This window comes from Pseudophryne corroboree, chromosome 4, assembly GCF_028390025.1.
Source record: "Pseudophryne corroboree isolate aPseCor3 chromosome 4, aPseCor3.hap2, whole genome shotgun sequence".
NCBI classification, from domain to species: domain Eukaryota; kingdom Metazoa; phylum Chordata; class Amphibia; order Anura; family Myobatrachidae; genus Pseudophryne; species Pseudophryne corroboree.
This window is the reverse complement of record NC_086447.1, coordinates 438,314,768-438,341,962: the sequence shown is the minus strand read 5'-3', so window position 1 is coordinate 438,341,962 and position 27,195 is coordinate 438,314,768. Positions and strand designations below refer to the sequence as shown.

General features: G+C 45.6%; 1 protein-coding gene across 1 annotated transcript in view; it reads right to left on the bottom strand.

Moving 5' to 3' along the window:
• The window catches only part of LOC134909718 (cytochrome b5 reductase 4), a 530,443-nt gene that overhangs the window by 200,526 nt on the left and 302,722 nt on the right, over positions 1–27,195 (bottom strand). Inside the window, exons 8-10 of the mRNA XM_063916915.1 lie at positions 16,217–16,274; positions 11,150–11,243; positions 1,444–1,473 (exon numbers count right to left, since the gene is read on the bottom strand). Coding sequence (XP_063772985.1) covers positions 1,444–1,473; positions 11,150–11,243; positions 16,217–16,274 — 182 coding nt within the window. The remainder of the gene's footprint in view (positions 1–1,443; positions 1,474–11,149; positions 11,244–16,216; positions 16,275–27,195) is intronic.

Genomic DNA, 27,195 nt, shown 5'->3' with positions numbered 1-27,195 from the left:
GAAATCTAAGCCTATCTGCTCAGTATGCAGAGCAAGAAGGACTAGAAGATATCATGTGATTTTCAATTGATGTATCTGGAGAATTAGCTAGCTACTTTGTGACAAATGGACCTAATTAAAACCTCCATTACTCTCTAAAGGTGCACACACACAGAGTGGTTTTGACCGAGTGATTTACCTTGAACTGGCAGTAGGCGATTTTTACTATCTTTACCAGTGAATTTGACTAACTCTGCAAGCGATTTTGGCTATGGGCGATTTTGAGTAACTCATTTAAATAGGGGGATGATTTTACTTTTCCAATGACATAGTGAAAATTGACTTGCCTGCACAGGCTATTTTTCCCAGCGATAGCGACCTGGCGGGGACGCGCTTCACTATCGCTCGCTGTGTACACACGGAGCGATTTGCACTAACTTTCTTGGCGATTTTGACTATATAGTCAAAATCGCTGAGATATATCGCTCTTTACACTAGTTGTATTTAATGCTCAATGTTTGATTTCCCCCCTTGTACTGTCTATTTGAACCTTTTTATATTGTACTGATTGTTTCTAATTTTGTATTCTTCCTTGTACGGCACTACAGATACTAAAACTATCAATGGAGAGCATCAAGAACTACCCTGATGCCTCTGGATCACACAGTGTACACCCCAGACCCCAAGAGAGCACACTAAGATGTTCAGAAAACCAAAAAAAGTCACTCATTAGTGTGATATATTTTTGCCTCATTCACTGTGAATTGATTTTCCTCACCAAGCTGTCAATGCTTTACAGCAGCTGGCTCTTTCTGTGCAGTTTTACTAGGTCAGAAATTGGAGATCTGTGGTGTACATTGTGTGATCATGCCCCCTATGTAAACAAGACACCTATTTGGAAGAATTTGGTTAATTCCACTAATGTCATCTCCACCAAAGTGATGCCCGCCTGACGTGGTACCACATGAACCAATATGTACTAAAGTATGTGCAGTTTCATGTTACACTAGAATTATTTCTCCTACGCAACAGTTTATTCATTATCAATCTCAGGGGCAGATGTATTAACCTGGAGAAGGCATAAGGAAGTGATAAACCAGTGATATGTGCAAGGTGATAAAGGACCCAGCCAATCAGGTCGTAACTGTTAATTTACATATTGGAACTGATTGGCTGGTGCCTTGCACATATCACTAGTTTATCACTTCCTTATGCCTTCTTTAGGTTAATACATCTGCCCCTTTGTTTGCTCCTTGATATATAAATACATTTGCCAACAGAAGATGTACAAGAAAAAAGGCCACACAATAAAATCTAAGAAGCTTGCAGAAAATACAAAAGTGAACAAATTTGTAAAAGCACAATTAACTGAGATACTTTAGAGTCAGAAACGTCGCCACAATTTTATTGCTACAATGAGACATTTCTATTTAAAGCAATAAACAAATAAGCATCTGAAATTACCTTCAAAGTTCTGTACTGCATGGCTTAACTCTAGAATAAACAAAAATAACAATTTTGTTAAGTCTTCACTCCTGGTCCTTTTAGGCAATAATATATATATATATACACACACACACACACACACACACACACACACACGAGCTTGTGGCAGCACTCCCCCCACTGAACGTGATTACTATCCCGGCGCCCTTCTAGGTACCTCTATCGCAGCAGGTCCAACATAGCAGACATGGAGGCGGCACTCAGCATAAAGTCCATGCTAAGGCAGGTTAATGCATTAAGCTGCTTTTGCATGGACTTTAAGCTGAGTGCCGCCTCCATGTCTGCTATATATATATATATATATATATAGCATATTCGTTCTTTCTGGCACTCCTCGCCTCCCTGTATTCAAACGACCCGGTGCCCTCCAAATAAATTATGCAAAGTTCCACAGTCTTGCGGCGACACTCAATGGGTACTGAAGAAACCAAACGTACTACTTCATAGCTTCTACGTTTCGGTTTTATTCATCAAAACCGTCATCAGGAATAAAACAGTACAGAAACAATCCGACCTTAAATAGTAATCATACACCCAGTGTACCGATGCAACAAGGCACCACTCCTGATTAGAGCCGACGTCATCTGTAGCAGACTCTCGTCCACCACACCTGCATCTGCACTAATCAGACAATTTGTGTATACCCATCACCATGGAAACAGTCAGAGAAATCAGCCTTTTGTAACATGATCAGCAATTCTGTTACAAAATGTTTAACTGAACAGAGTAAAGTACATATAATGACACTGTTACAAAGAGGTTGAATCATGAGTATATCATTATTGAAAACAGCTATATGATAAATATTAATTTAACCCGTTCGGTTTCAAAGCATTTAGCACATACTGTAGATCCATCTGGTCTCTTTCTGAAGGAGAATTCTATCACGATCTCCTCTTCTAGTATTTTCAGGGACATGATCTATCATTTTATATTTAATTTGTGCTAGTGTGTGGCCAGCCTCTTTAAAATGTTTGGCAACTGGTTGATCTATGCTTTTTCCCATAAGACACTGCTGTATTGCACTCCTATGTTGTGCCAAAGGATGGCACAACATAGGAGTATGAGAAAAGGATTTAACGGTAGGTAAATAAAATCCTATTTTCTCTAATGTCCTAGGGGATACTGGGATAGTCTTAGTACCATGGGGGAGTCCCAAAGCTCCCAGACCAGGTGGGAGAGTGCTGAGACCCCTGCAAAACCGAATTACCAAATGGAGGGTCCTCCGAAGCCAGCGTATAAAACTTGTAAAACTTCACAAATGTATTTGATCCAGACCAGGTTGCAGTTCTGCAGAGCTGCAAGGAAGAAACACCCCGGGCAGCCGCCCAAGACAAACCCACCGACCAAGTAGAGTGGGACTGAATAGATTTTGGCAATGGCAAGGCCGCCGAAGAATAAGCCAGCTGGATCGAAAGCCTAATCCAGCTTGCAATCGACTGCTTAGAAGCAGGAAAGCCAATCTTTTTGCCATCATTTAAATCAAAAAGTGAGTCAGACTTCCTGTGACTAGCTGTCCTTTTGACATAGATCCTCATAGCCCGAACCACATCCAAGGACTTCGGAGCAACACCCGTATCAGTGATGACTGGAACCACTATCTGTTGGTTGCTATGGAAAACCGATACTACCGTAGGCAAGAATCTTTGCAGAGTTGTGAGCTCTGCTCGATCCACATGAAACACCAGGAAAGGGCTCTTAAACGATAAGGCCCCCAACACGCCTCGCCGAAGCCAGGGCCAGTAACATGACAGTCTTCATGTCAGATACTTCAGATCCCCCTTGTGCAGTGGTTCAAACTAGTCAGAACCAAGCTGAGATCCCATGGCTCCGTGGGAAGGGACAAATAGTGGTTGGATATGAAGAACACTTTTCAAGAAGGTCTGAACTGCCATAAACAATTGGCCAATATTCCGGAAGAAAATGGACAAAGCCGATATCTGCACCTTAAGAGAACCTAGATGCAGGCACATGTTCACACTTGCTTGCAGGAAACACTAGAAACGTCACAGATTAAAATTGATAGTTGAACACTTTCGACCTTCACACCAAGAAACATATTTCTTCCATAAGCGATGGTAATGTTTCGACGTGACCGCCTTCCTGGCTTGAATCATCGTAGAAACAACCTTACCTGGGATCCCTTTCCTGGCTAAAATCTCCCATTCAACTTCCATGCTGTTAAACGTAGCCGAGGTAAGTCGGGATAGACGAACGGCCCCTGTTGAAGAAGATCTTCCCAGAGGTCAGGGCTCTTCTACAGACATTTCCAGCAGGTCTGCATACCAGGCTCTGCATGGCCAATCCGGAGTAATCAGAATTGCCTGAACCCTTTCCCGCCTTATCCTTTTGAGAACTCTGGAAATTAGAGAAATTGGTGGGGGGAACAGGTACACCGACTGATAAATCCATGGTGCAGTCAGAGCATTCACTGCTGCAGCCTGCAGATCCTGCGTCCTGGGACAGTAGCACAGAAGCTTCTTGTTGAGGCGGGAAGCCATCAAATCGATGTGTGGGCAGCCCCACCGATGAGTCAACTTATGAAACACTTGCGGCTGGAGACCCCATTCCCCCGGATGCATGTCTGCTGAGGAAATCCGATTCCCAGTTGTCTATTCCCGGAATGAAGATGGCCGATATGGCCCTGGCATTTCATTCCGCCCAAAGGAGTATCTTAGATACCTCTCTCATCGCAGCTCTACTTTTTGTTCCTCCTTGTCGGTTTACGTACGTCACCGCCGTGGTGTTGTCTGACTGTACTTGAATGGCCTGATTCCGCAAAAGATACGAGGAAGTAGAAGGGCATTGCAAATTGCTCTGAGTTTCAGAATATTGATCGGAAGCGTGGCTTCCTGAGTTGACCACCTTCCTTGGAATTGAGCCCCTTGGGTCACTGCTCCCCAACTTCTGAGGCTCGCAAACATGGTTAACAGAATCCAATCCTGAATTCCGAAGGATTGACCCTCCCCTAGGTGGGAGGTCTGCGACCACCACAGCAAGCAAATCCTGGCCATTGGTGACAGACATATCATCCGATGCATACGAGATCCTGACCATTTGTCACGTAGATCCAGCTGGAAGGGTCGTGCATGGAATCGTCCATACGGAATCGTGTATCCAAAAAGGTACCAAGATCTTGTTTGGCCTCAGGATAGACCGAACCATTGACTGGATTGCCGTTGCCTTGTCTGCAGGGAGAAAGACTTTCTGAAACACCGGGTCAGTATCATTCCCAGGAACTGAAATCTCTAAATCAGTTCTAGGTGGGATTTCAACAGATTTTAAATCCAACCATGATCTGCGAGTAGTCATGTTGTGAGGTTGATGCTGTTTTTCAAACATTGTACGGACATAGCCTTTATTAGGAGATCGTCAAGGTAGGGAACAACGTTCACTCCCTGTTTTGGGGAAGCAGCAACATCTCTGCCATCACCATTGTGATCACCCGCGATGCCATTGAGAGGCCGAAGGGCAGAGCCTGGAACTGGTAGTGATTGTCCTGCAGAGCAAAACGTAGATAAAACTGATGAGGCGGCCATGTAGGGATGTGTAGGTGCGCATCTTGATATCCAAGGATACCAGGAATTCCCTTTCCTGCAAACCTGAGACCACCGCTCTCAAAGACTCCATCTTGAATTTGAACACCCGTAAGTATGGGTTCAATGATTTGAGGATTAGTATAGGCCTCACCGAACCGTACGGTTTCGGTACCACAAACAAACTGGAATAGTATCCCCTGTTTTGGAATTAAGGGGGAATTGGTACAATGACCTGTGTCTGCAACAATTTTGAACAGCATCCTGTAAGGTTACCTTTGATTCTTGTGAAACTGGTAAGCCTGACCTGAAGAATCTGTGAGGTGGGAGCTTTCGAGATTAACAAATGGTAGCCCTGGAGAACTAGGTCTTTTACCCAGGGATTCTGGCAAGAAATTGCCCAAATGTGGCCAAAATACTTTAGGCGAGCTCCCACCTGTAAGTCCCCCATGATCCGAGGTCAACAGTAATGCTGAGGGCTTAGAGGGGGCTGAGCTCTGCTTCTGTGAACCAGCAGCTGCTGGTTTGCGAGGTTTACCTCTGGTACCTCTAGCTGCATTGGAAGAACCTCTGGGTTTACCATTGAACCTGGCGATCCGAAAGGACGCAGAGAGGGGTCTGGGTAAGCGCGTCTACCTGGTGGAGATGCAGACGGAAGATAAGTGGCTTTCCTACCTGTTGCTTGTGAAATCCACTTGTTCAGTTCCTCACCGAATAAGGCCTCCCCCATGAAAGGAAGGCTCTCAACCACTTTATTGGAGTCAGCATCTGCTGACCACTGTCGCAGCCATAACGCCCTGCGTGCCGACACTGCCATGGCTGTCGAAGGCGCATTAATTAGGCCTAACTTCAAAAGTTTGCAGATTCCTGAATAAGTTGCAGGAATGTGAAAATCTCCGTTTGTGGCAGACTGTCTAACCCGTCCAGTATATTACCAGACCATCTGACAATGGCACTCGTAATCCATCCACAAGCAATTGTGGGTCTCTGAACCACTCCTACTGCTGTATATATGGATTTGAGAGTAGTCTCAATCTTCCTATAAGCAGGTTCTTTTAAGGAGATAGCTCCAGGTTCAGGCAGTACCGTGTTCCGTGACAGCCTGGACACTGAAGTATCCACTGCAGGTGGAGTTTCCCAAACCTTCCTCTCCTCCGGGGGAAAATGAAATGACGAAAGCAACCTCTTAGGTACTTGAAACTTCTTGCAGGGTTAACCCACTGCTCTTTAAAGAGTTTGTTTAACTCCTTTAAGACCGGAAATGTAACAGTAGATTTTGGTTTTACATTAAAAAACAACTCCTCCACTTTTTCTGTCTCCTTATCAGAGATATTAAGGACTTTCCTAAAAGAACACATAAGGGCTTCCACACCCTAAAACAGAGTACCATCCCCCATATCCACCTCCATTTCCCCCTCCTCCAAATCTGGCATTTCATCCTCAGAATCAGATTGGAGCAACTGGGGTAAAGCACGTTTCTATGAAATAAGTACAGGGGCCTAAGAGGCTTGCCTGCGGATTGAATCCTCACTCATAAAATCTGCCATAGACTTTTCAACTCCTGCCTCTCTTGTCTGTCAGTAGCCAGTTCAGAAAAGATGTCTGTTATCATCCCTTTAATAGATGTCATCCACCCCGGATCTGGGGCGCTGCTTCCCTGTGAGGGAACACTATATTGTGTGCACACCAGCGAATCCTCAGAGGATTGAGAAAATAGGATTTTAATTACCTACTGGTAAATCCTTTTCTTGTAGTCCTTAGAGGATGCTGGAGTCCACATTAGTACCATGGGGTATAGACGGGTCCACTAGGAGCCACTGGCACTTTAAAAGTTTGAAAGTGTGGGCTGGCTCCTCCCTCTATGCCCCTCCTACCAGACTCCATCTAGAAACTGTGCCAGAGGAGATGGACAACTTCAAGAGAAGGATATTACACAGATAGTGTCGAGATTCACACCAGCTCACACATACAAGGGAAACCAAGCTAACCAGCTTGAAATATCAGCAACGGCTGAAAAATATTACTTAACCAAGTAACAAAACAGTACTTAACCAAGAACTAAGCAGTACTGTACTAAGTAACCACTGCAGGAATACGAAGCGCTGGGCAGGTGCCCAGCATCCTCTACGGACTACGAGAAAAGGATTTACCGGTAGGTAATTAAAATCCTATTTTCTCCTACGTCCTAGAGGATGCTAGGGTCCACATTAGTACCATGGGGATGTACCAAAGCTCCCAGAATGGGAGGGAGAGCGCGGTGGCTCCTGCAGAACTGATTGACCAAACTTCAGGTCCTTAGAGGCCAAGGTATCGAACTTGTAGAACTTAGCAAACGTGTTCGACCCAGACCAAGTTGCCGCTCGGCAAAGTTGTAATGCCGAGACGCCCAGGGCAGCCGCCCAGGAAGAACCCACCTTACGAGTAGAGTGGGCCTTAACAGACGTAGGACACGGCAAGCCTGCTGTAGAATACACATGCCGGATAGTGAACCTGATCCAGCGAGAGATCGTCTGCTTAGAAGAAGAACACCCACGTTTCTTGGGATCATACAGGACAAACACAGAGTTCGATTTTCTGTGACGAGCAGTCCTCTTCACATAGATTTTTAGAGCCCTTATAAAATCCAAGGACTTTGATGAAATTGAGGAGTCAGTAGCAACTGGAACCACAATAGGTTGGTTGATATGAAATGCCGACACAACCTTCGGAAGGAACTTCTGACGTGTCCGGAGCTCAGCTCTATCTTCATGGAAGATCAAGTAGGGGCTCTTACAAGACAAAGCGCCCAACTCTAAGACACGTCTAGCAGAAGCTAAGGCCAACAAAGTGACCGCCTTCTACGTAAGAAACTTGACCTCAACCTCATGCAGAGGTTTGAACCAATTCGACTGGAGGAACCGTAACACGACGTTAAGATCCCAGGGCGCCGTAGGCGGCACAAAGGGAGGCTGGATGTGCAGAACCCCTTTCAAGAAGGTCTGAAACTCAGGGAGGAAAGCCAATTGTTTGTTAAAATCTGGACCTTTACGGATCCCAACATCAAACCCATATCCACGCCTGCTTGCAGGAAGAGGAGAAACCGTCCCAGTTGAAACTCCACCATAGGAAACTTCTTGGACTCACACCAAGATACATATTTTTTCCAAATACGCTGGTAATGTTTAGATGTTACTCCTTTCCTAGCCTGTATCAAGGTAGGAATAACCTTGTTTGGAATGCCCTTATGAGCGAATATCTGGCGTTAAACCTCCATGCCGTCAAACATAGCCGCAGTATGTAGCAGGTCCTCCTGAAGAGGTAGAGGCCTCGGATCTTCCAGCAGTAGATCCAGAATATCTGCATACCAAGCCATTCTTGGCCAGTCTGGAGCAGTGAGGATTGCCTGAACTCTTGTTCTCCTTATGAATTTTAGAACTCTTGGAATGAGTGGAAGTGGAGGAAACAGGTACACCGACTGGAACACCCACGAAGTCACTAGGGCGTCCACCGCCACGGCTTGCAGGTCCCTTGAACTGGAACAATACCGCTGAAGCTTCTTGTTGAGACGAGAGGCCATCATGTCTATCTGAGGTACACCCCCAAAGATCTGTTACATCCGTGAACACCTCCGGATGGAGTCCCCAATCCCCTGGATGGAGATCGTGTCTGCTGAGGAAGTTCGTTTACCAGTTGTCTACTCCCGGAATGAAGATTATTGACAGCGCCAATGCATGCTTTTCTGCCCAGAGGATGATTCTTGTTACCTCTAACATTGCAGCTCTGCTCTTCGTTCTGCCCTGTCGGTTTATGTAGGCCACTGTCGTTACATTGTCCGACTGCACTTGAATGGCTCGATCTCGCAGAAGATGGGCCACTTGGAGAAGACCGTTGTAGATGACTCTTAGTTCCAGAATGTTTATTGGAAGGCTGGATTCCAGGCTTGACCACCTTTCTTGGAATGTTTCCCCCTGAGTGACTGCGCCCCAGCCCCGGAGACTTGCATCAGTGGTTAGAAGGATCCAGTCCTGAATCCCGAACCTGCGGCCCTCCAGAAGGTGAGGGAGTTGCAGCCACCAGATGAGTGAAATCCTGGCTTTCGGCGACAGATGCATTCTCTAGTGCATGTATAGATGAGATCCCGACCACTTGTCCAGGAGATCCAGTTGGAAGGACAGAGCATGAAACCTTCCGTACTGTAGAGCATCATAAGAGGCCACCATTTTCCCCAGAAGGCGAATGCACTGATGAACCGATACCCGGGCTGGCTTCAGGACAATCAAGAACAAAAAAATCAAAACAGGACGTTTGAAAGGCCACATCGGGAGTGGTGGGTTGGGAAGGATCTAGTGAAGGTGTACCAAGGGCTCTAAACCTGAAGAAATTGGGGCAACTTGGAATTTAGGTAAGCTCTAATCTTCTACATGGCAGCTAAGTGCCAAATTTTCTGGAAAACTGTGGAGCAGGATTTTCCAGTGGGAGGCAACAAAACATCTTGCTGCGTTAAGAATCTGGGTTGCCAGTTTGTCCTCATATTTGTGTAGAGTCAAAGGGAAGACCCAAAAGAAAGCACCACTGATTAGCGATTATGGGGGAATTTAATACAGCACGCAAAATGTACGCAATCAAATGCCAAAAAGATAATCTTTTTGGACAAGTCCCGATACCCGCTCCCTCTCGAGCAAAGGGGAAAGGTAGAACTATAGATTCTAATTAGTCTAGTGGGAACCATATACCAATGGTAGTAAATCTGATAGGCATTTTCCTTGACTAATGTAGATATAGAAGACCGAATTGTGGACTTTGGCCCAAATGTATTAAGTCTTAACAAGATAAAGTGGAGACAAATAAATGCACAGATTAGTCAAGCCTTGGAGAGTGATAAACAGCACGGTGATAAACTACCAAACAGTCAACTCCTAACTGTCATTTTTCAAACACATCCTGTAACATGGCAATTAGGAGCTGATTGGCTAGTACTTTATCAATCTTTATCTGTCTCCACTTTATCTCTTATCAAGGCTTAATACATTTATGCCCAAGCGTCATCCTCTGGAGGGGCACTCAATCCTCCTCCCACTGGAATTCACACTGTGGTGTGTAAGGTTCTATCGATAGGAGGATGGAAATGTAAAATTAGGAAATCATGCCGGATTGTAACAGTCTACGGTAACAGAGGGACTCAAAGGAATTCAGGGAATCAGATAGTGAGTAACAAAATGGCGTAATTGGAGAAAGTGTACCTGCAGAGCATCTAAAGAAACACAGCCAACATCATCCACCACAAATTGGAGACCCTTAGAGACCCATAAAGTAGAGCAGAAGAGGCACAAACTCAGAAGATAATCAGGGTTATCCCAAAGTGCAGTATGAGGGGATGGGTTACATGTCATTTTGTATTACCTTGTACAGAAGTCCCAAATATGGCAATAAAAACTAACAACTGGATGAGTGGAAAAGACTAGAGGCCGGAGGCAAGGGGAGATACCAAGGAGGGAGGGCAGGGATGCCACTGCACATGTCACTATTTCCAGGTCTATCCAACATGGTCTACTACCGGAAGAGAACCATGTAACACCTTGACTAAGGTGGGAAGCCATATAATACAGTTTAACATAAGGGAACTTCATGACCACCGTTCGTGGTGGACCTATGTAAGTTGGCAAATTATATTAAGCAAGTGTTTTACACCAAAGTAAAGCCTTCAGATTATTGTGTGGCACAGAAAATGTCTGTAATGCGGTTTTTAAGTATTTTAAGAAAGTTTAAAATATAATTGGTAAAATCATTATTAACTCCTTACTGCTAATTCAAAAAGTCAATCCTCTATCTATAAAACATCCAAAAAAAATAAAACCCTACATAATTCAACTCTTTTTCGAGCTTAAAACATAAACTCATCTGAAAAATGACATGTCATTATTGGCCAAATTATGGTATTTAAGTGCATGGTTAGTCATTGGGAGGGGTGTACCAGAGATTCTGCACTGTGTCCTAACATACTTATCTACAAAATAAAATCTACATTAGCCCTACTGTATGTTATTAATTCCCATAACCTTGTGTTCTGCTAGCAGATACATTAATTATTCAAAGTTAAGAAGTAATCACTGAGTCTGTATACAAATTTACACTTTCTTATAACAACATACCAATAAGCAGGAGATAAGAATAATCTCCTGCAGTTATTTCTCCTCTCAGGATGTTCTCTTGACAGTCGACAGTGACCAGGTCTGAATTCATGTTCTGTTGAAGTAAAAAACAAAAACAAACAAACAAACACGTTTTTCAACAAATTATTGTAGCTTGAGTAGCTAATGCTGGGTACACACTGGCTGATATATATGTCTGTGAACGCCGCAGACAGACATATTGCGTTGGCCCTACAGCTTAGATGATGACCATATACACATATATATATATATATATATATATATATATATATACATACACAATGCTCAAAAAAATAAAGGGAACACTAAAATAACACATCCTAGATCTGAATGAATGAAATATTCTTATTAAATACTTTGCTCTTTACATAGTTGAATGTGCTGACAACAAAATCACACAAAAATTATCAATGGAAAGCAAATTTATTAACCCATGGAGGTCTGGATTTGGAGTCACCCTCAGAATTAAAGTGGAAAAACACACTACAGGCTGATCAAACTTTGATGTAATGTCCTTAAAACAAGTCAAAATGAGGCTTAGTAGTGTGTGTGGCCTCCAAATGCCTGTATGACCTCCCTACAACATCTGGGCATGCTCCTGATGAGGTGGCGGATGGTCTCCTGAGGTATCTCCTCCCAGACCTAAACGTGGCGTTGGTGGATGGAGCGAGACATGATGTCCCAGATGTGCTCAATTGGATTCAGGTCTGGGGAACAGGCGGGTTGCCAGTCCATAGCATCAATGTCTTCGTCTTGCAGGAACTGCTTACACACTCCAGCCACATGAGGTCTAGCATTGTCTTGCATTAGGAGGAACCCAGGGCCAACCGCACCAGCATATGGTCTCACAAGGGGTCTGAGGATCTCATCTAGGTACCTAATAGCAGTCAGGCTACCTCTGGCGAGCACATGGAGGGCTGTGCGGCCCCCCCAAAGAAATGCCAACCCACACCATTACTGACCCACTGCCAAACCGGTCATGCTAGAGGATGTTGCAGGCAGCAGAACGTTCTCCTTGGCGTCTCCAGACTCTGTCACATGTGCTCAGTGATAACCTGTTTCATCTGTGAAGAGCACTGGGCGCCAGTGGCGAATTTGCCAATCTTGGTGTTCTCTGGCAAATGCCAAACGTCCTGCACGGTGATGGGCTGTAAGCACAACCCTCGCCTGTGGATGTCGGGCCCTCATACCACCCTCATGGAGTCTGTTTCTGATCGTTTGAGTAGACACATGTACATTTGTGGCTTGCTGGAGGTCATTTTGCAGGGCTATGGCAGTGCTCCTCCTGTTCCTCCTTGCACAAAGGCGGAGGTAGCGATCCTGCTGCTGGGTTGTTGCCCTCCTACGGCCTCCTCCACGTCTCCTGATGTACTGGCCTGTCTCCTGGTAGCGCCTCCATGCTCTGGACACTACGCTGACAGACACAGCAAACCTTCTTGCCACAGCTCGCATTGATGTGCCATCCTGGATGAGCTGCACTACCATGAGCCACTTGTGTGGGTTGTAGGGAGGTCATACAGGCACGTGGAGGCCACACACACTACTGAGCCTCATTTTAAATTGTTTTAAGGACATTACATCAAAGTTGGATCAGCCCGTAGTGTGTTTTTCCACTTTAATTCTGAGGGTGACTCCAAATCCAGACATCCATGGGTTAATAAATGTGATTTTCATTGATCATTTTTGTGTGATTTTGTTGTCAGCACATTCAACTATGTAAAGAACAAAGTATTTAATAAAAATATTTAATTCATTCAGATCTAGGAAGTGTTATTTTAGTGTTCCCTTTATTTTTTTGAGCAGTGTATATATATATATATATATATATATATATTCCAAAGGTCGGCACTCAATTCAGTCCCATGTATAAAGCTTGCCACGGCGCTGCGTCAGAACAAAGCGTGCAGGTAGACCCAAGAACGGCACTCACTGGACTTGCAATAAATACTGGACACGGTCCTCTTATCAACGTTTCGGCTTTATTTCAACCCGTCATCAGAATACCATTATGTGTATCCTGATGACAGGTTGAAATAAACACGAAACATTGATTAAAGGACTGTGTCCAGTATTTATTTATTTATTGCAAGTCCATTGAGTGCCGTCCTTGGGTCTACCTATATATATATATATATATATATATATATATATGTGTATATACACATACACATACATACAGATCAGCCACTCGCCTGTACACATGCTGCTACAGCGGGCGGTGTCTGACAGCTGAATTGAGTGGGCACGTTAATGCCCGCCCGGTTCGTGACGTCCATATGCACAGCACAGTGCCCAACCCTGTTATAGATATATCTGCAGATCCATTGATCTGCAGATATATCTATAAGTGTGTACCCATCATGTCTTAAAATTGGAGCTCAATAAAAATACACAAAATCTGCCTGATGCAGAGGTGAACACAGATGTGAATGCTATTTATGCAAATGCCACTACCAAGTACTTCCCTGGTATACATCTATGTATAGGAATGAGCAAGGACTTTTAAAATTTGCACAATCGCTATGGCAGGTGCAGATTTTCTACACGAGTATGGCCTCTAAAGTGAACGATTGAGCATGTATACACATATCTCTGATACCAAGTGTCTCAATCACAACCACGCCTTTGTGTGTAACTCTGTGTAACCCATGCACCCTGTTTTTAGGCTCTTTTCATACACATGCAGTATCCAAAGATCGCTCAAGTTCAAGAACGGTGACATTGTGGTTGGCTCTGAAACAGGCCCATAGTATCAACAAATACTTCAATCCACATAATTTACAGGAGAGAGCTGGAAGAACTGAAACGATAAGGTATCTCTGTTTTTTTTCTTTTCTTTAAATGAATTCAATTACAGCAGGTCTATGACTGATGCTATTTATAGGACGCTAGCATACCATGTGTGGACATGAAGAGGCTAATTTGCATTTTAAAGATAATCTCTCTCCCTCTCTCTGTATCCCGACTGCTGACAATACAGACAACCGGAATCTCATCTCACAGGGGCTATTCCCACTCGTGGGTGTCCATGACACCCAGAGAATGGAAACAGAACATGTGACGAGCGCATGGAACCACCAAGACCGCAGTGGGACTCTTTGCGCTCGCCCCCCTACCGGCGTACCGACAGCCAAGATGCCGTTGTCAGTATACGGACGTCCAGCATCCCAACCACCGATAAATCATACTGAACCCATATCATCTGTATATATTTTGTTGTATATCTATATTAAGGTGTTTTTTTTCTTAATAAAGTATAAGTCACTTTCAAAATTCTCCTATAAATGACTTTATATATGCTTCATTCTCTTCTAATAAATGAATGATATTCTGAGATACATTTTAATTTACTGAAGTAACCTTGTGTGAGCTACATCTTTGTTGTAGTCACGTTAAACAGCCCTTCTAGTCACACCATGCCATATAATTAATGATTTGGTTACTGTAACATAGCATTTTGTATACAGATACAGCCACAGTCACACACAGAATATAGGCATGTTGCATATCATTTTAATCAGCAGAAGGTGCTCGTGCATCCTAGTTTTCATCAAAAAAAGATGCCCAGACGTTAGCAGAGTTGCAGGCTGACTCACACCTGCTGCATATCATATTGAGGAAGATTTATGAAGATACATCTGTGGTGACCAGGACAGGCAGATGGTGCTGGCACGTTTGCTTTTGCTGCCTTACTTTGATCAGCTCTGATTGGGTGGCAGCTCACACAGCCGGCAGCAGTGGGAGCAAAGAAAGTGAGGGCATCAGGCAGTAAAAAAAAAGGCTGCTGGAGGAGGGCTGCTGTGCATGCCGAGCAGCTCCTCCTCCTAATGGCCTTTGCAGAGTCTTCCTAGAGACCAGGCAGAGGTCAAAGTTTTATTGCCTGGGCGAGTGCTGTGCCACCCAGGGTTGCGGTAGGAGCGGTTGTAATGTGTGGCATAATGTGTAAATGGCAGTACTGTGTGGCATTATGTGTATAAGGGCATTACTAATGTGTGACATAAGGTATAAGGGGCATTAATGTGTGGCATTATCTGTATGACGGCATTTCTATTGTGTGGCATAATGTGTAAGGGGCATTACTGTGTGGCATTATGTGCATAACATGTATAAAGAGAACTACTGTGTTGTGTAGTGAGAATAAAGAGCAATACAGTGTGACATAATGTTAACAACAGCCACTACTGTGTGTCTATGTGCATAAGGAGCATTACTGTGAGGCATTACATGTATAAGGTAAAGCAGTCCTACTGTGTGATGCAATGCGTATAAGGGACACTATTGTGTGATGTAATGTGAATCAGGTTGCACTACAGTATGGCGTAATTTGAAATGGAGGTACTATTGTGTGGCCATGCCTCTTCCCAGAAAGACATCGTCCCTTATCTGGAGGTACGCAACAAAGGCGCATGCTGTCCCTAAATGTGGGGGTGACAATGCTCTTGCTGGCACAGGACACCAAAATGTCTAGTTATGGCTCTGTGGCTGAGGACTGCTGTGGATGAGGGGTTATGGGTGTTGCTGGTGGCTGCTGTGATCTGTGCTGCTAGGAGTTGGATGCTGTGCTGCCAGATGTGTGCTGCGTCAGAGGCGGAAATGGTGGCATACTAGTGCTAGGAAGCACCAGTCAAAATGTTGCCAATGGGCATCAAATTGGTGTGGGTCTGCCCTGTGCAGATGGTAGGCTGTAGAGCGTAGATCATGGGTCTTCAACCTGCGTGCCTCCAGCTCCAATTGAACTACACATCCCAGCATGCTCTGCCACAGTTTTCCATTAAGGCATGCTAAAACTGAGGCAGTGCATGCTTGGATGTATAGTTCCACAGCAGCTGGAGTGGCGAAGGTTGAAGACCCATGGTCTAAATACATGCCATCTACATCTATTGGTGAACTTTATCATGGTTTTTCTTTTATTCTCAGAAAGTTTCACTTTTAGTTAAAGACGTCATTCTCTTTCCAATTTCTAGGCATAAAAAAGCACACTGCACTCATGCCCTTTCAAATTTACTCCACCTTTTTTAAAAGCTGTTACTGTATTCATTGTCGTACCTTTTGCTTGGTGTAGATAACCACAGTAACTGTGGAATCTGTTTGGAACCAGTCATATCTGCATAAGCAAAAACAAAATCAAAGAAGATATGTATAAATACTACTGATTAACATCTGAAAAATAAAGTCTGTAAACAGATTAGACAGTCATAGGGGGTAGGTGATGCAATCATAAGAACCAGCTCCGCTTCCAGTACATATAAGTAAATCTAAACCACTAGTTTTACCAGCTACAATACATGTAGTAATGCAACATCAGAGCACTCAGAGACTAACACAATTTTAAGATTGATACCCCAACAAAAAATATGGGATACATATAAAGGGTTGGGTATGAAATCCCGGCTGTTGGACAGAAGCCCGACGGATCCCTGTAAGTATTTTAACCCTACCCATCCCTACCATAGCATAATGCTAACCACACACACGCCCCTAAACCTTACCTCCCCCTAATTCAGTCCATCGGGATTCCAGTGTCAGTCTTCTGACTGTTGATCAGGACAGGATCCTGACAGCATTCACATACAACATGTTGATAGTGACATTGCTGACAATGTCAGCAGCACTATGTCATCACCACAATGCCGACAAGGCTAAAATGCTACTTAAACCATTTTAACAGATGGCAGTATAACTTGAAACATGCACTTTATAAATACATTTTAGCAGCATGCTGTTAAAATGCATTTTAACCTTGTCAACATTGTGGTTCTGCCGGAGCACTGCAGACAGTGATATAATTAATTCATCTCAACACACCCAGCAGAGCGAAGTAACTGGCTAATGAAGGAGACAGAGCCAATACACCAGACGATAAATGTTTGCGCATTCTGGTTTATTTTGGTAGACCATTAGAGACTGTTCAATACCTCTCAGAATGTTGGAAGCTCTCTGGTTTGCTGTGATGTTCAATCAAGAGTTTTAAAACATTTTATCCCTCTATGATTAGGGTGTGGTATAGGAGATCTACATGCATTAGGTCTACAATCATTAGGTCAACCCCATATGGTCGACAGGCACTAGGCTGACAAAAACAAAAGATCGACATATGAAATGTCAACATTGGAAAAGGTCAAAAGGTTCAACACAACAATGGTAGATACTTATTTGATTGCATTTTTGGGGTTAGTGTGGATAGTTTTGTCATCTGGGACCACCAATTGTTGAATCATGTCCCCTCGCTGGCTCGCTTTGAGGACGGTGTCTCAGGGTTACTAAAGGTTAGGATTTGTGACATGGATAGTCAAGGTAGGAAAAAACTAAATAACATGACAAAACCCCCAAAAATGTGTCGACCAATGTCATGTCGAACTTTTCTCCACTGTGTATCAACCTTTCATATGTTGCCCTTTTGTCCCTGTCGCCCATATTGGGTCGACCTAATGTATGTCAACCAAAAGTCTGGATCCCTATCCCTATCCCATATTAATAGAAATTATTAAGCAATTTAACACCAAGTACCATCTATCAATCTGAAATCGAGGAGTGTTTGTCTTCGGTTCAGATGCTTTCCCTGAACATATTGTAGATCATACTAAATTCTTAGAAGCAGATTTTATAATTGAAGGATTGAATGATAAGACTAGGATCTCCAATTCTAAGGGCCGTATTCAAGTAGGCTCGATACTTACCGTGCAAGGAAACGGGCTTGATGCCTCGGAAAGTTGGCAAAATAACTTGTGGGTGGACCAGGAATTTAAGAAGCTTGCCTGAAGAGGTGTGTTTTCAGGAAAAGCATGTAGGCTAGTAGAAATTCTTGGGAGGGCACTCTGTCCAGTAAACTGGAATGCAAGCAGGTAATGGGTGTGGATGTAGGTCTTGCAGAATGGAGTGGTCTACACGGAAGATATTTTGAAATAAGCGAAGAAATGTATGTTGGAGTAGTTTAGTTGATAACCTTTTATGGAAGCAAAAATATTTTTTTTTTTTTGCATTTGGTAAAACACCAGGAAACCAGTGGAGGGAGTGAAACATAGTCGCTATTGTGTTTTTGAGCAGAGTTCTTCTTCAAGGTGGATACTGCCTTGAAAAAGAGCTCTGCTCGAAACGCGTTGGCGGCTAGTGAAAGTAGACTTATTGACTGGTGAAGTGGAGTCTTGTCCAAAGATTGGTCACAAAGGAAGGCAAGGTCGTGCTTCTGGAGACTCCATCTTTATACAATTTACATGCACCTAAATCACAAAGAATCTGCTAAAGCCTCAATTTCTTACCATTTGTGACTGCATGTTATTTTAGTTGCGTTTAGTTTTAAAATTTTGGAATAAATGTACTGAACATTTTACACTATTTTGGATTTATTTCCACTTTCTATTGAAATACCTCTAAATCAATTTCAATGAACTACATGGGACAGAGTCCAAGCCTATACTCAAGGGAAGTAATTCTTTTATACCTATCCCTTCTCTATCACCCATCACTTGTAGGTTTTTAGGGACTCTCCATAAACACCTTTTCTATAGGATAAGAGCCCTAATTTTGCCTAGTTGCCAACTTGTCCCTCAAAAAGTAGCAGCCTCAGGGCCCCCTTAAATGTCAGCCTCTAAGTCCTGCTCAATTAAAAGACAGCCTCAGAGTCCTGTCCCTTAAAATGCCATCCTCATAGCCACCTTAGTCATGCCTCCTACAAATAAAGCCTCATAACCCGCCCTCATGAACTTACCTTCACCACTGAAATACTCCTCTTCAATGACTGCCCATCTGCTCAGACTGTTCCTACTCCTTCTGCCTCTCTCTTCTTGCAAGTCAGTCTATTCGATGCAAGGGGTGTGGATTATTGGATCGACCCTGTCTAGGTCGACAGTCACTAGGTTGACCACTTTTGGTTGACATGCACTAGATTGACACCTGGAAAAGGTTGACATAGACTGAAGGTCAACATGAAAGAGGTTGACACATAAAAAGGTCGACATGAGTTATTTTTTTCGGTGTTGTTTACTCTGTAATATCAACAGGAACCCCAATTAGTACACAGCTTTGCTCGCCATGTTTCGGGCAAGGTTACGTTACTATTCCCAATCATAGCCCATGTGGATTGTAAAGTATGAAAAAGTTAAAAAATATGAATTTTTTTTTGAAAAACTCATGTCGACTTTTTCATGTGTAAACCTTTGTCATGACGACCTTCTGTCAATGTCGACCTTGAAACCATGTGGACTTTACGTATGTCGAGCAATAGTGGTCGCCCTATTGACTGTTAACCTATTAGTTGCAAGATGGCACTGTTTCCAGTCACACGGAAAAACTATAGGAGGCGGCCGCGGGGAGGACTGGAAGCGGAGCAGCAGAGAAGGCTGACCCAGCAGTGAAGTCGCTGGGCTGTGCCACAGCTCCAGACTATGGACAGAGTTGTCCAAAGAAATCCGGACCTGGATTACGACCTGATATCAGCAGGGTGTGGGTCATAGTTTGGCCACCCCTGTACACAAACATTGGGGCAGATGTATAAAGCCTGGAGATGTGATAAAGCAGTAATATAGAAGTGATAAGTGGTAGTTGATAACGCACCAGACAATCAACTCAGGGCGGTCTTAACAGCAGGGTAGACCCCTGGGCAAAGCAATGCACTGTGACCCATACTCCAGCAGTAGGGATGGGGGGTGCCATCAGTGGCAGCTTTGATGTCCCGCAGGCGGTAGGGGGTGTTCTATCTTCTGCTCAGCATGTAGGAACTGGAACAGTAATTTCTGCTAATTACTACTTTACTGCACAGGAGAGTATACCCTCACAAAAACTCTAAAGGGGAATACACACTAGACCAGTAATGGGGAACTTTTGGCACTCCACCCGTTGTTGAACTACACATCCCAGCATAGCCTGCAACAGTTTTAGCATGGCCAAATAGCAAAACTGTAGCAGTGCATGCTGGGATGTGTAGTTCTACAGCAGCTGGAGTGCCAAAGGTTCCTCATCACTGCACTAGACGATTTAAGTCGACTATATGTACGATAACGATATTATAATGCATATCGTCAAGGGTGTATGCACGATAATGATAATGATGTACGTTCCTGCAAGTCATTTTAATCCAATTTAGGCTATATCTTTCGTAACTGCATGTTCAGGGATGAGAGGGGTGACATCACTGAACAATATTGTTTACTTTGTCGTTCAGTGTGTATGCACTTTATCTTTCATTCTGCAGCTGGGGAAATTTCAAGGGAAAGCTTTGTCTTTATTGGTTCAAAATTGTCTAGGGTGTACCTACTTTTAAGGTCCGTATTCACGGGCAGATGTGAGAGAGATGTGTGCTGAGCGTGCGGGGAAGGGAGGATGGGGGGTGACTCATTTCACCCAGCGAGTGAAATGAGTGACCTGCAAGATTGAGCCTGCATGCAGGCCAATCTAGCACCAATGATAGCAATGCGTGGGGCTGCGCATCGCTTTCACTGTGGGGGGTACATACAGAGCCAGTGCCGTAACTAGGCATTTTAGCGCTGTGCGCAAGAAACGACATTGGCGCCCCCCACCCCATGCAAGATAGGGGCAGTGCAGCAGACAGCGTCCCGCTTTTTACACATTACAGCAGACAGTCCCCCTTTTTACACATTGCAGCAGCCAGGCCCCCTTTTTACACATTGCAGCAGCCAGGACCCCTTTTTACACATTGCGACAGCCAGGACCCCCTTTTTACACATTGCAGCAGCCAGGACCCCTTTTTACACATTGCGGCAGCCAGGACCCCTTTTTACACATTGCGGCAGCCAGGACCCCTTTTTACACATTGCGGCAGCCAGTCCCCCTGTTTACACATTGCGGCAGCCAGGCCCCCTTTTTACACATTGCGGCAGCCAGTCCCCCTGTTTACACATTGCGGCAGCCAGTCCCCCTTTTTACACATTGTGGCAGCCAGAACCCCTTTTTACACATTGCGGCAGCCAGTCCCCCTTTTTACACATTGCGGCAGCCAGTCCCCCTTTTTACACATTGCAGCAGCCAGGACCCCTTTTTACACATTGCGGCAGCCAGGACCCTTTTTTACACATTGCGGCAGCCAGTCCCCCTTTTTACACATTGCGGCAGCCAGGCCCCCTTTTTACACATTGCGGCAGCCAGTCCCCCTGTTTACACACTGCGGCAGCCAGTCCCCCTTTTTACACATTGCGGCAGCCAGTCCCCCTTTTTACACATTGCGGCAGCCAGTCCCCCTTTTTACACATTGCGGCAGCCAGGCCCCCTTTTTACACATTGCGGCAGCCAGGACCCCTTTTTACACATTGCGGCAGCCAGTCCCCCTTTTTACACATTGCGGCAGCCAGGCCCCCTTTTTACACATTGCAGCAGCCAGGACCCCTTTTTACACATTATGGCAGACGGTGTTCCCCAGAGAGAGAGAGAGAGAGAGAGAAAGAGAGAGAGGGATATACTTACCTTCTCCCCGCTGACAGGCTCCTCGTGCTAGCATCTCCCTCTGTGCAGGCATCGGACAAGGAGGAGGAGGGAGGGGGACTGGGGCCGCAGCAGCGCTATATCATTGGTAGTAAGCGCCGCTGCAGCATCCCCCTCTCCTTCCGTATAGGCTGCCCGGCGCTGCTGTGGATGCTGGGATGGAGGAACCGCATCCCAGCATCCACAGCAGCGCCGGGCAGCCTATACGGAAGGAGAGGGGGATGCTGCAGCGGCGCTTACTACCAATGAAATAGCATTGCTGCGGCTCCAGTCCCCCTCCCTCCTCCTCCTTCTCACCTGCCCGGCGCTGCTCTCTCCTTCACAGCGCGGCTGCGGCGCACGGCGCAGACTTCAGAGGCGGCATGTAATGAGTCAATTTGACTCATTACATGCCGCTGGCCGTGCGCCCTCAGGGCAACTGCGCTGTGTGCCAAGCCCACTTGGCACACACGTAGTTACGGCCCTGCACGGAGCGATCGTGCTTAAAATCTAAGCAATCTAGTCAGATTGCTTAGATTATCGCTCCGTGAGTACCCCCCTTAAGTCAGACAGAACCCAAGATATCTGGCTACAAAGAGCGATTAACAGGATCAGATGAGGACCACTGCTTTGAAGTCAGATGTCTCTGGTTCCCTAGGGACGATTTTAAAAAGTCTGGTACCCCTGGACTCCTGGGGCCCTTTGGCAACGCCCAATAGAGTCCATATGAATAGACAGCCCTGCATCAACTCCTGTCATTTTTCAAACCCGTAATGATTGGCTGGTGTGTTATCACCTTCCACTTATCACTTCTCCAGCCTTATTCTATCAGCCCCATTATTTGATATAACTATAAGCAGAGTCTTGACTGTTATGACCCAGTTTTGTTCTATTACAATTGTTCCAATTGTAAAGCGCAACGGCATATGATGCGCTATATAAGAAATTGTTAATAAATAAATAAATAACATGCATATTGTAGGTTTCTGCCTTTGTGAATGATACGTTTTTCATATTTGGCAGATTCGCAAACATCTCTTCAAAACATGCTTAAAGTAGTGAATTTTCTGGTTTAGTAATCAATTGGGTAAAAAACAGTTTTGCGTCCCCAAAAAATCACAGAATTCCAAAACAATTCAATACCTAAGCATAAATATCAACTAAAACCCATGTTATTATATAAATTATTTGTTTTAAGCAGGAAATAATTGTCACGGTCCGGCGGATCGGGTTCCGGGACCAGCGGTACTTACCTGTCTGGACGCTCTGGCGCGGTCCCTCCGGTGGGGATGCGGGCTGCTGGCGAGGGGCACGACTTGCAGGCATATCTGGGAGGAGAGGTCTCAGAGGCAGCAGCAAACATTTGTGCAGCTTCCAGCTGCAGAGGTATGGGATGAGCGTCGCCGCCTTGGAAGGATCAGCTAATCTAAAACACTCAAGTCACCTGCAAGGTTTGCAAAACCAATGGGAAAAAGTCTGCAGGTATAAATCTGGGGATTTCTGGGTAAGAAATTGCCAGTGCAACGCCTCTCACACAGTGCTGTGTGTGTGTGTCAATCTGCGCTCCACAGCCTTGAATCTACAGTATTCTGTTCCAGTTTCTCTGCAAGTTCCTAGAATTCCAGGCTTCTTCACTTCACTGACTGAATCCTCAGTTCTCAGCTCCAGCATAATCCTCTCAGAAGTCCTATGAAAAAGACTTTTATCCAGCCTGCCCGGTTTATCCTGTGGAAAGCTACCAACACCGAAACCCAAGCCACAACTCCGGATATTCAAGATCCAAGCCCCGTCACAGTTTGCACTGGCCCAATGGATCCGGGGGGAGCGCAAGGTTCCGGTACGGACCTTCTACAGAGTATCGCTTCTCGTCTCGGGAGTCTGGAGGAGTCCCAACGTCAGTTGGCGCAATTTTTTCAAGGTATATCTACTCGGCAAGATTCCATGCAGGTCGACATCGCCAACATGGCCGCCAGTCGACGAACTGAACCTCAACAAGTTGCGCCTCCTCCAGTGCCGATGGTTGCGTCACCCTCTTCCTTACGCTTACCCACGCCCACCAAGTTCGACGGGAACCCGAAGATGTGTCGTGGGTTCTTGAATCAGTGTGAGATTAATTTCTCTCTGCAGCCTTTCAACTTCCCGTCCCAGAAAGCTAAAGTTGCTTATATAGTATCTCTCCTAGCAGGCTCTGCTCTGGACTAGGTGTCACCTCTGTGGGAAAGAGCCGATCCCCTACTTGATAATTACTCTGAATTCCTAGTCTCATTCCAGAAGATTTTTGACGAACCCGGAAGGACCACATCGGCTTCTATTGAGATAATGCGTCTCCGGCAAGGGAGCCGGACCATCGGTCAGTATGCAGTTCAGTTTCAGACCTATGCCTCTGTACTCCGGTGGAACGAGGAAGCATTAGTAGCCGCCTTCTGGAGTGGTCTAGCAGAGAAAATTAAGGATGAACTGGCTACTAGGGATTTACCACCCAAGTTGGACGATCTGATTTCCCTGTGTACCAAGGTGGATCTGCGCTTCCGAGAGCGACAATTGGAAAAGAATCGAGGGGAAAGTCCGACATTCCGTCCTCTGCCACCTCCTTCTACCTCTCCACCTGAGGTGACTCAAGACGAGCCTATGCAAGTTAATAGGGCTCGTCTCACGCCTGAGGAACGTCAAAGGAGACACAGGGAGAAGTTGTGTCTGTATTGCGGAGCTTCCGGACACTTGGTGGCTTCCTGCACTCAGCGTCCGGGAAACTAGACCTCCTAACCAGCCGTGGAGACACTAGGTTAGGAGTGTTGAATTCGTCGCCATCTCACTCTGAACCAGCCTTTGAAGTTACCTTGACCTTGCCGCAGGGTCTTAAAAATTTCCATTCTCTTCTAGATTCGGGAGCCGCTGGGAATATCGTCATAGCAGATGTGGTGCAGCAATTTCAGATACCTACAGTCAAGCTTCCTCGTCCGATTTCTCTTTCCGCTGTGGACGGTAGCAGAATATCCAGTGGAATGGTCACCAAACAGACTCTCCCTCTTCAGTTATGTGTAGAAGCACTCCATAAGAAGTTACTTAATTTCTTAGTTATTCCAAAGGCTACTCATGATATTGTTTTAGGGCTTCCTTGGCTCCAGAGGCACAACCCAAGAATTAATTGGGAAAATATGCAAGTTTTGGCTTGGGGAGAGACCTGTTCCCGTTCCTGTCTTCCTTGTATCAAACCTCTGAATAAATGCAACCTGGAATCTCATCCTCTAATTCCGCCTCAGTATTCTTCTTATTCCGATGTCTTTAGCAAGTGTCAGGAATCGACTCACCAAGCCGACATCCGTCCGCCGCTGCGGACTCCGTCCTGGCTCCCTGCGGTCACCTGTCATCTGTGTCTCTGCCATGGGACGCCATCACGGGCCTGGGAACACTCCTGTGACAGCGGGCGTGTAGCGCGCCGCGTTCCCGCTAGGCCGCGGCATGGGCGCCGCCATGACAGTCTACAAACAGCCAGCATACAGCGGCCAATCCGGTGCTTGGCCGCACCCACTTTCCCTCACTCACCCAATCCCTGTGCACCAAGGGGTATATAAGAGACTGCAGGATCAGTCTGCAGGCATCCTGGACTTTGTGTCACTCCTGCGACCCATGTGTAAGGATCTGTTCCGTTACTCCTGTGTTCCTGGCTCTCTGGCTAAAGACCTGTACTCCTGGTTATCTGCACAAGCTCCGTGGAACTTCAAGGCCCAGCAATACCTGCAAACAGGCTTCACACTCATCACCACCTTGTGTGCTTCAGCCTGCAGTTGAGACTGACTCCAGGTGTGTCTCATTCCAAACACCTGTGATACAGCTTGCTGCTGCCAGTGCTTCAATACCTGCACTGTGAAGTCAGACTCCTGCCTCTGCTACCAGGTTTGTCATCTTACACCTTGCTGCCTAAGTTCCCTGTTTTATTATCTGCACTGGTTTCCAAACCAGAACCATTTACAAGCACCCGTTCTTCTGTTTATGACATTTCCGGTTATTATTTCTTCAAATCATCTGTCATCCAGTTGCCATAAGACTTTCAGCTATTACGCTGTATGATTGACATTTTTACATCTGTGATTATTATTTCTGCTGCCATTTCTGTTGATTTCATCTGCCAATAAATATCATTGCGCCATGCGCAGAAACATCATCCAGCCTCCTCGTTTTCTCCCTTCTACCTCCACTGACCCACTAGCGCCCCCTCTGGGGACACAGACAAGTCCAGACCTGACAGTAAGTCCAGGATCGATGGACTCAGATGGTGGACGGAGTGTGGGGTCAGAGGCCTTGCAAAACCTGGTCTCCCGTCTGGATGGTCAAGAGGCTGCGCAGCAGCAGATGTTTCAATTTCTGCAAGGGATGTCCTCCCGGATAGATACACTACAGCAATCCCTGCCTAGTGTCCTCACTCCTGTTGTTCCTGTTACTCCAGCACCTGCCAGTGCCGTGAGTTCCTCTATGCCGACTGCATCAGCTCCAGTGTCACGTCTGCACCTGCCCGTGCCGAGCAAGTATGATGGCAGTCCAAAGTTATGTCGCGGGTTTCTCAACCAATGTGAAATCCAGTTTGAGTTGTTGCCACATAATTTCCCCACGCCAAGATCCAAGGTTGCCTACATCATCTCCTTACTTTCTGGATCTGCTCTGAATTGGGTGTCTCCTCTGTGGGAACGTGCTGACCCTCTGATTAACAACTACACAGACTTCGTGTCAACTTTCAGACGGATCTTTGACGAGCCTGGTCGTGCAACATCAGCTTCCGCTGACCTGATTCAACTCTGCCAAGGTACCCGTAGTATGGGACAATATGTTATTCTGTTCCAGACGTTGGCCGCTGAGGTTCAGTGGAATAATCAGGCCCTGGTAGCAGCCTTCTGGCATGGACTTTCTGACCGGATCAAGGATGAACTGGCGACCCGCGACCTTCCTGTTCAATTATCTGACCTGATCTCCTTGTGCATTAAGTTGGACTCTCGCATCCGCGAACGCAATAATGAACGCGCTCGGAGTGAGCCACGCAGATCAAGGATAATACCTTCTGTACAGTTTCAGTCTCCCTCTTCTGACGAGCCTATGCAGATAAATAGGTCCCGCCTAACTCCTGAAGAGCGGGCAAGAAGAATACGTGAGAGACTCTGTCTGTACTGTGCGGCTGCGGGCCACCAGATTAACTCCTGCACAGTGCGTTCGGGAAACGCCAGATCCTGACTTGCAAAGGAGGAGTCAAGTTGGGATCTTTTTGTCAAGCTCCTTCTAATCCAGACCTTATCCTTCCAGTGACGTTAGAGACTTCAGTTGGGCTCCAGTCCGCATCAGCATTGGTGGACTGTGGAGCTGCAGGAAATTTCATCACCCAAGCTGCGGTAAATAAATTCTGCTTATCTACTTGTGAACTTTCCTGTCCAGTTTATATTACCGCTGTGGATGGAAGCCGAATCTCCAAGGGGAATATTTCCCATCAAACTGCCCCAGTGGTCCTGGGAGTTGGATTCCTACACTCTGAACTGATTAAGTTCTTGGTCATCCCTCAAGCCACCCAGGAGATCGTCTTGGGCATGCCCTGGCTCCAGCTACATAATCCACAGTTTAACTGGTCAACGTTG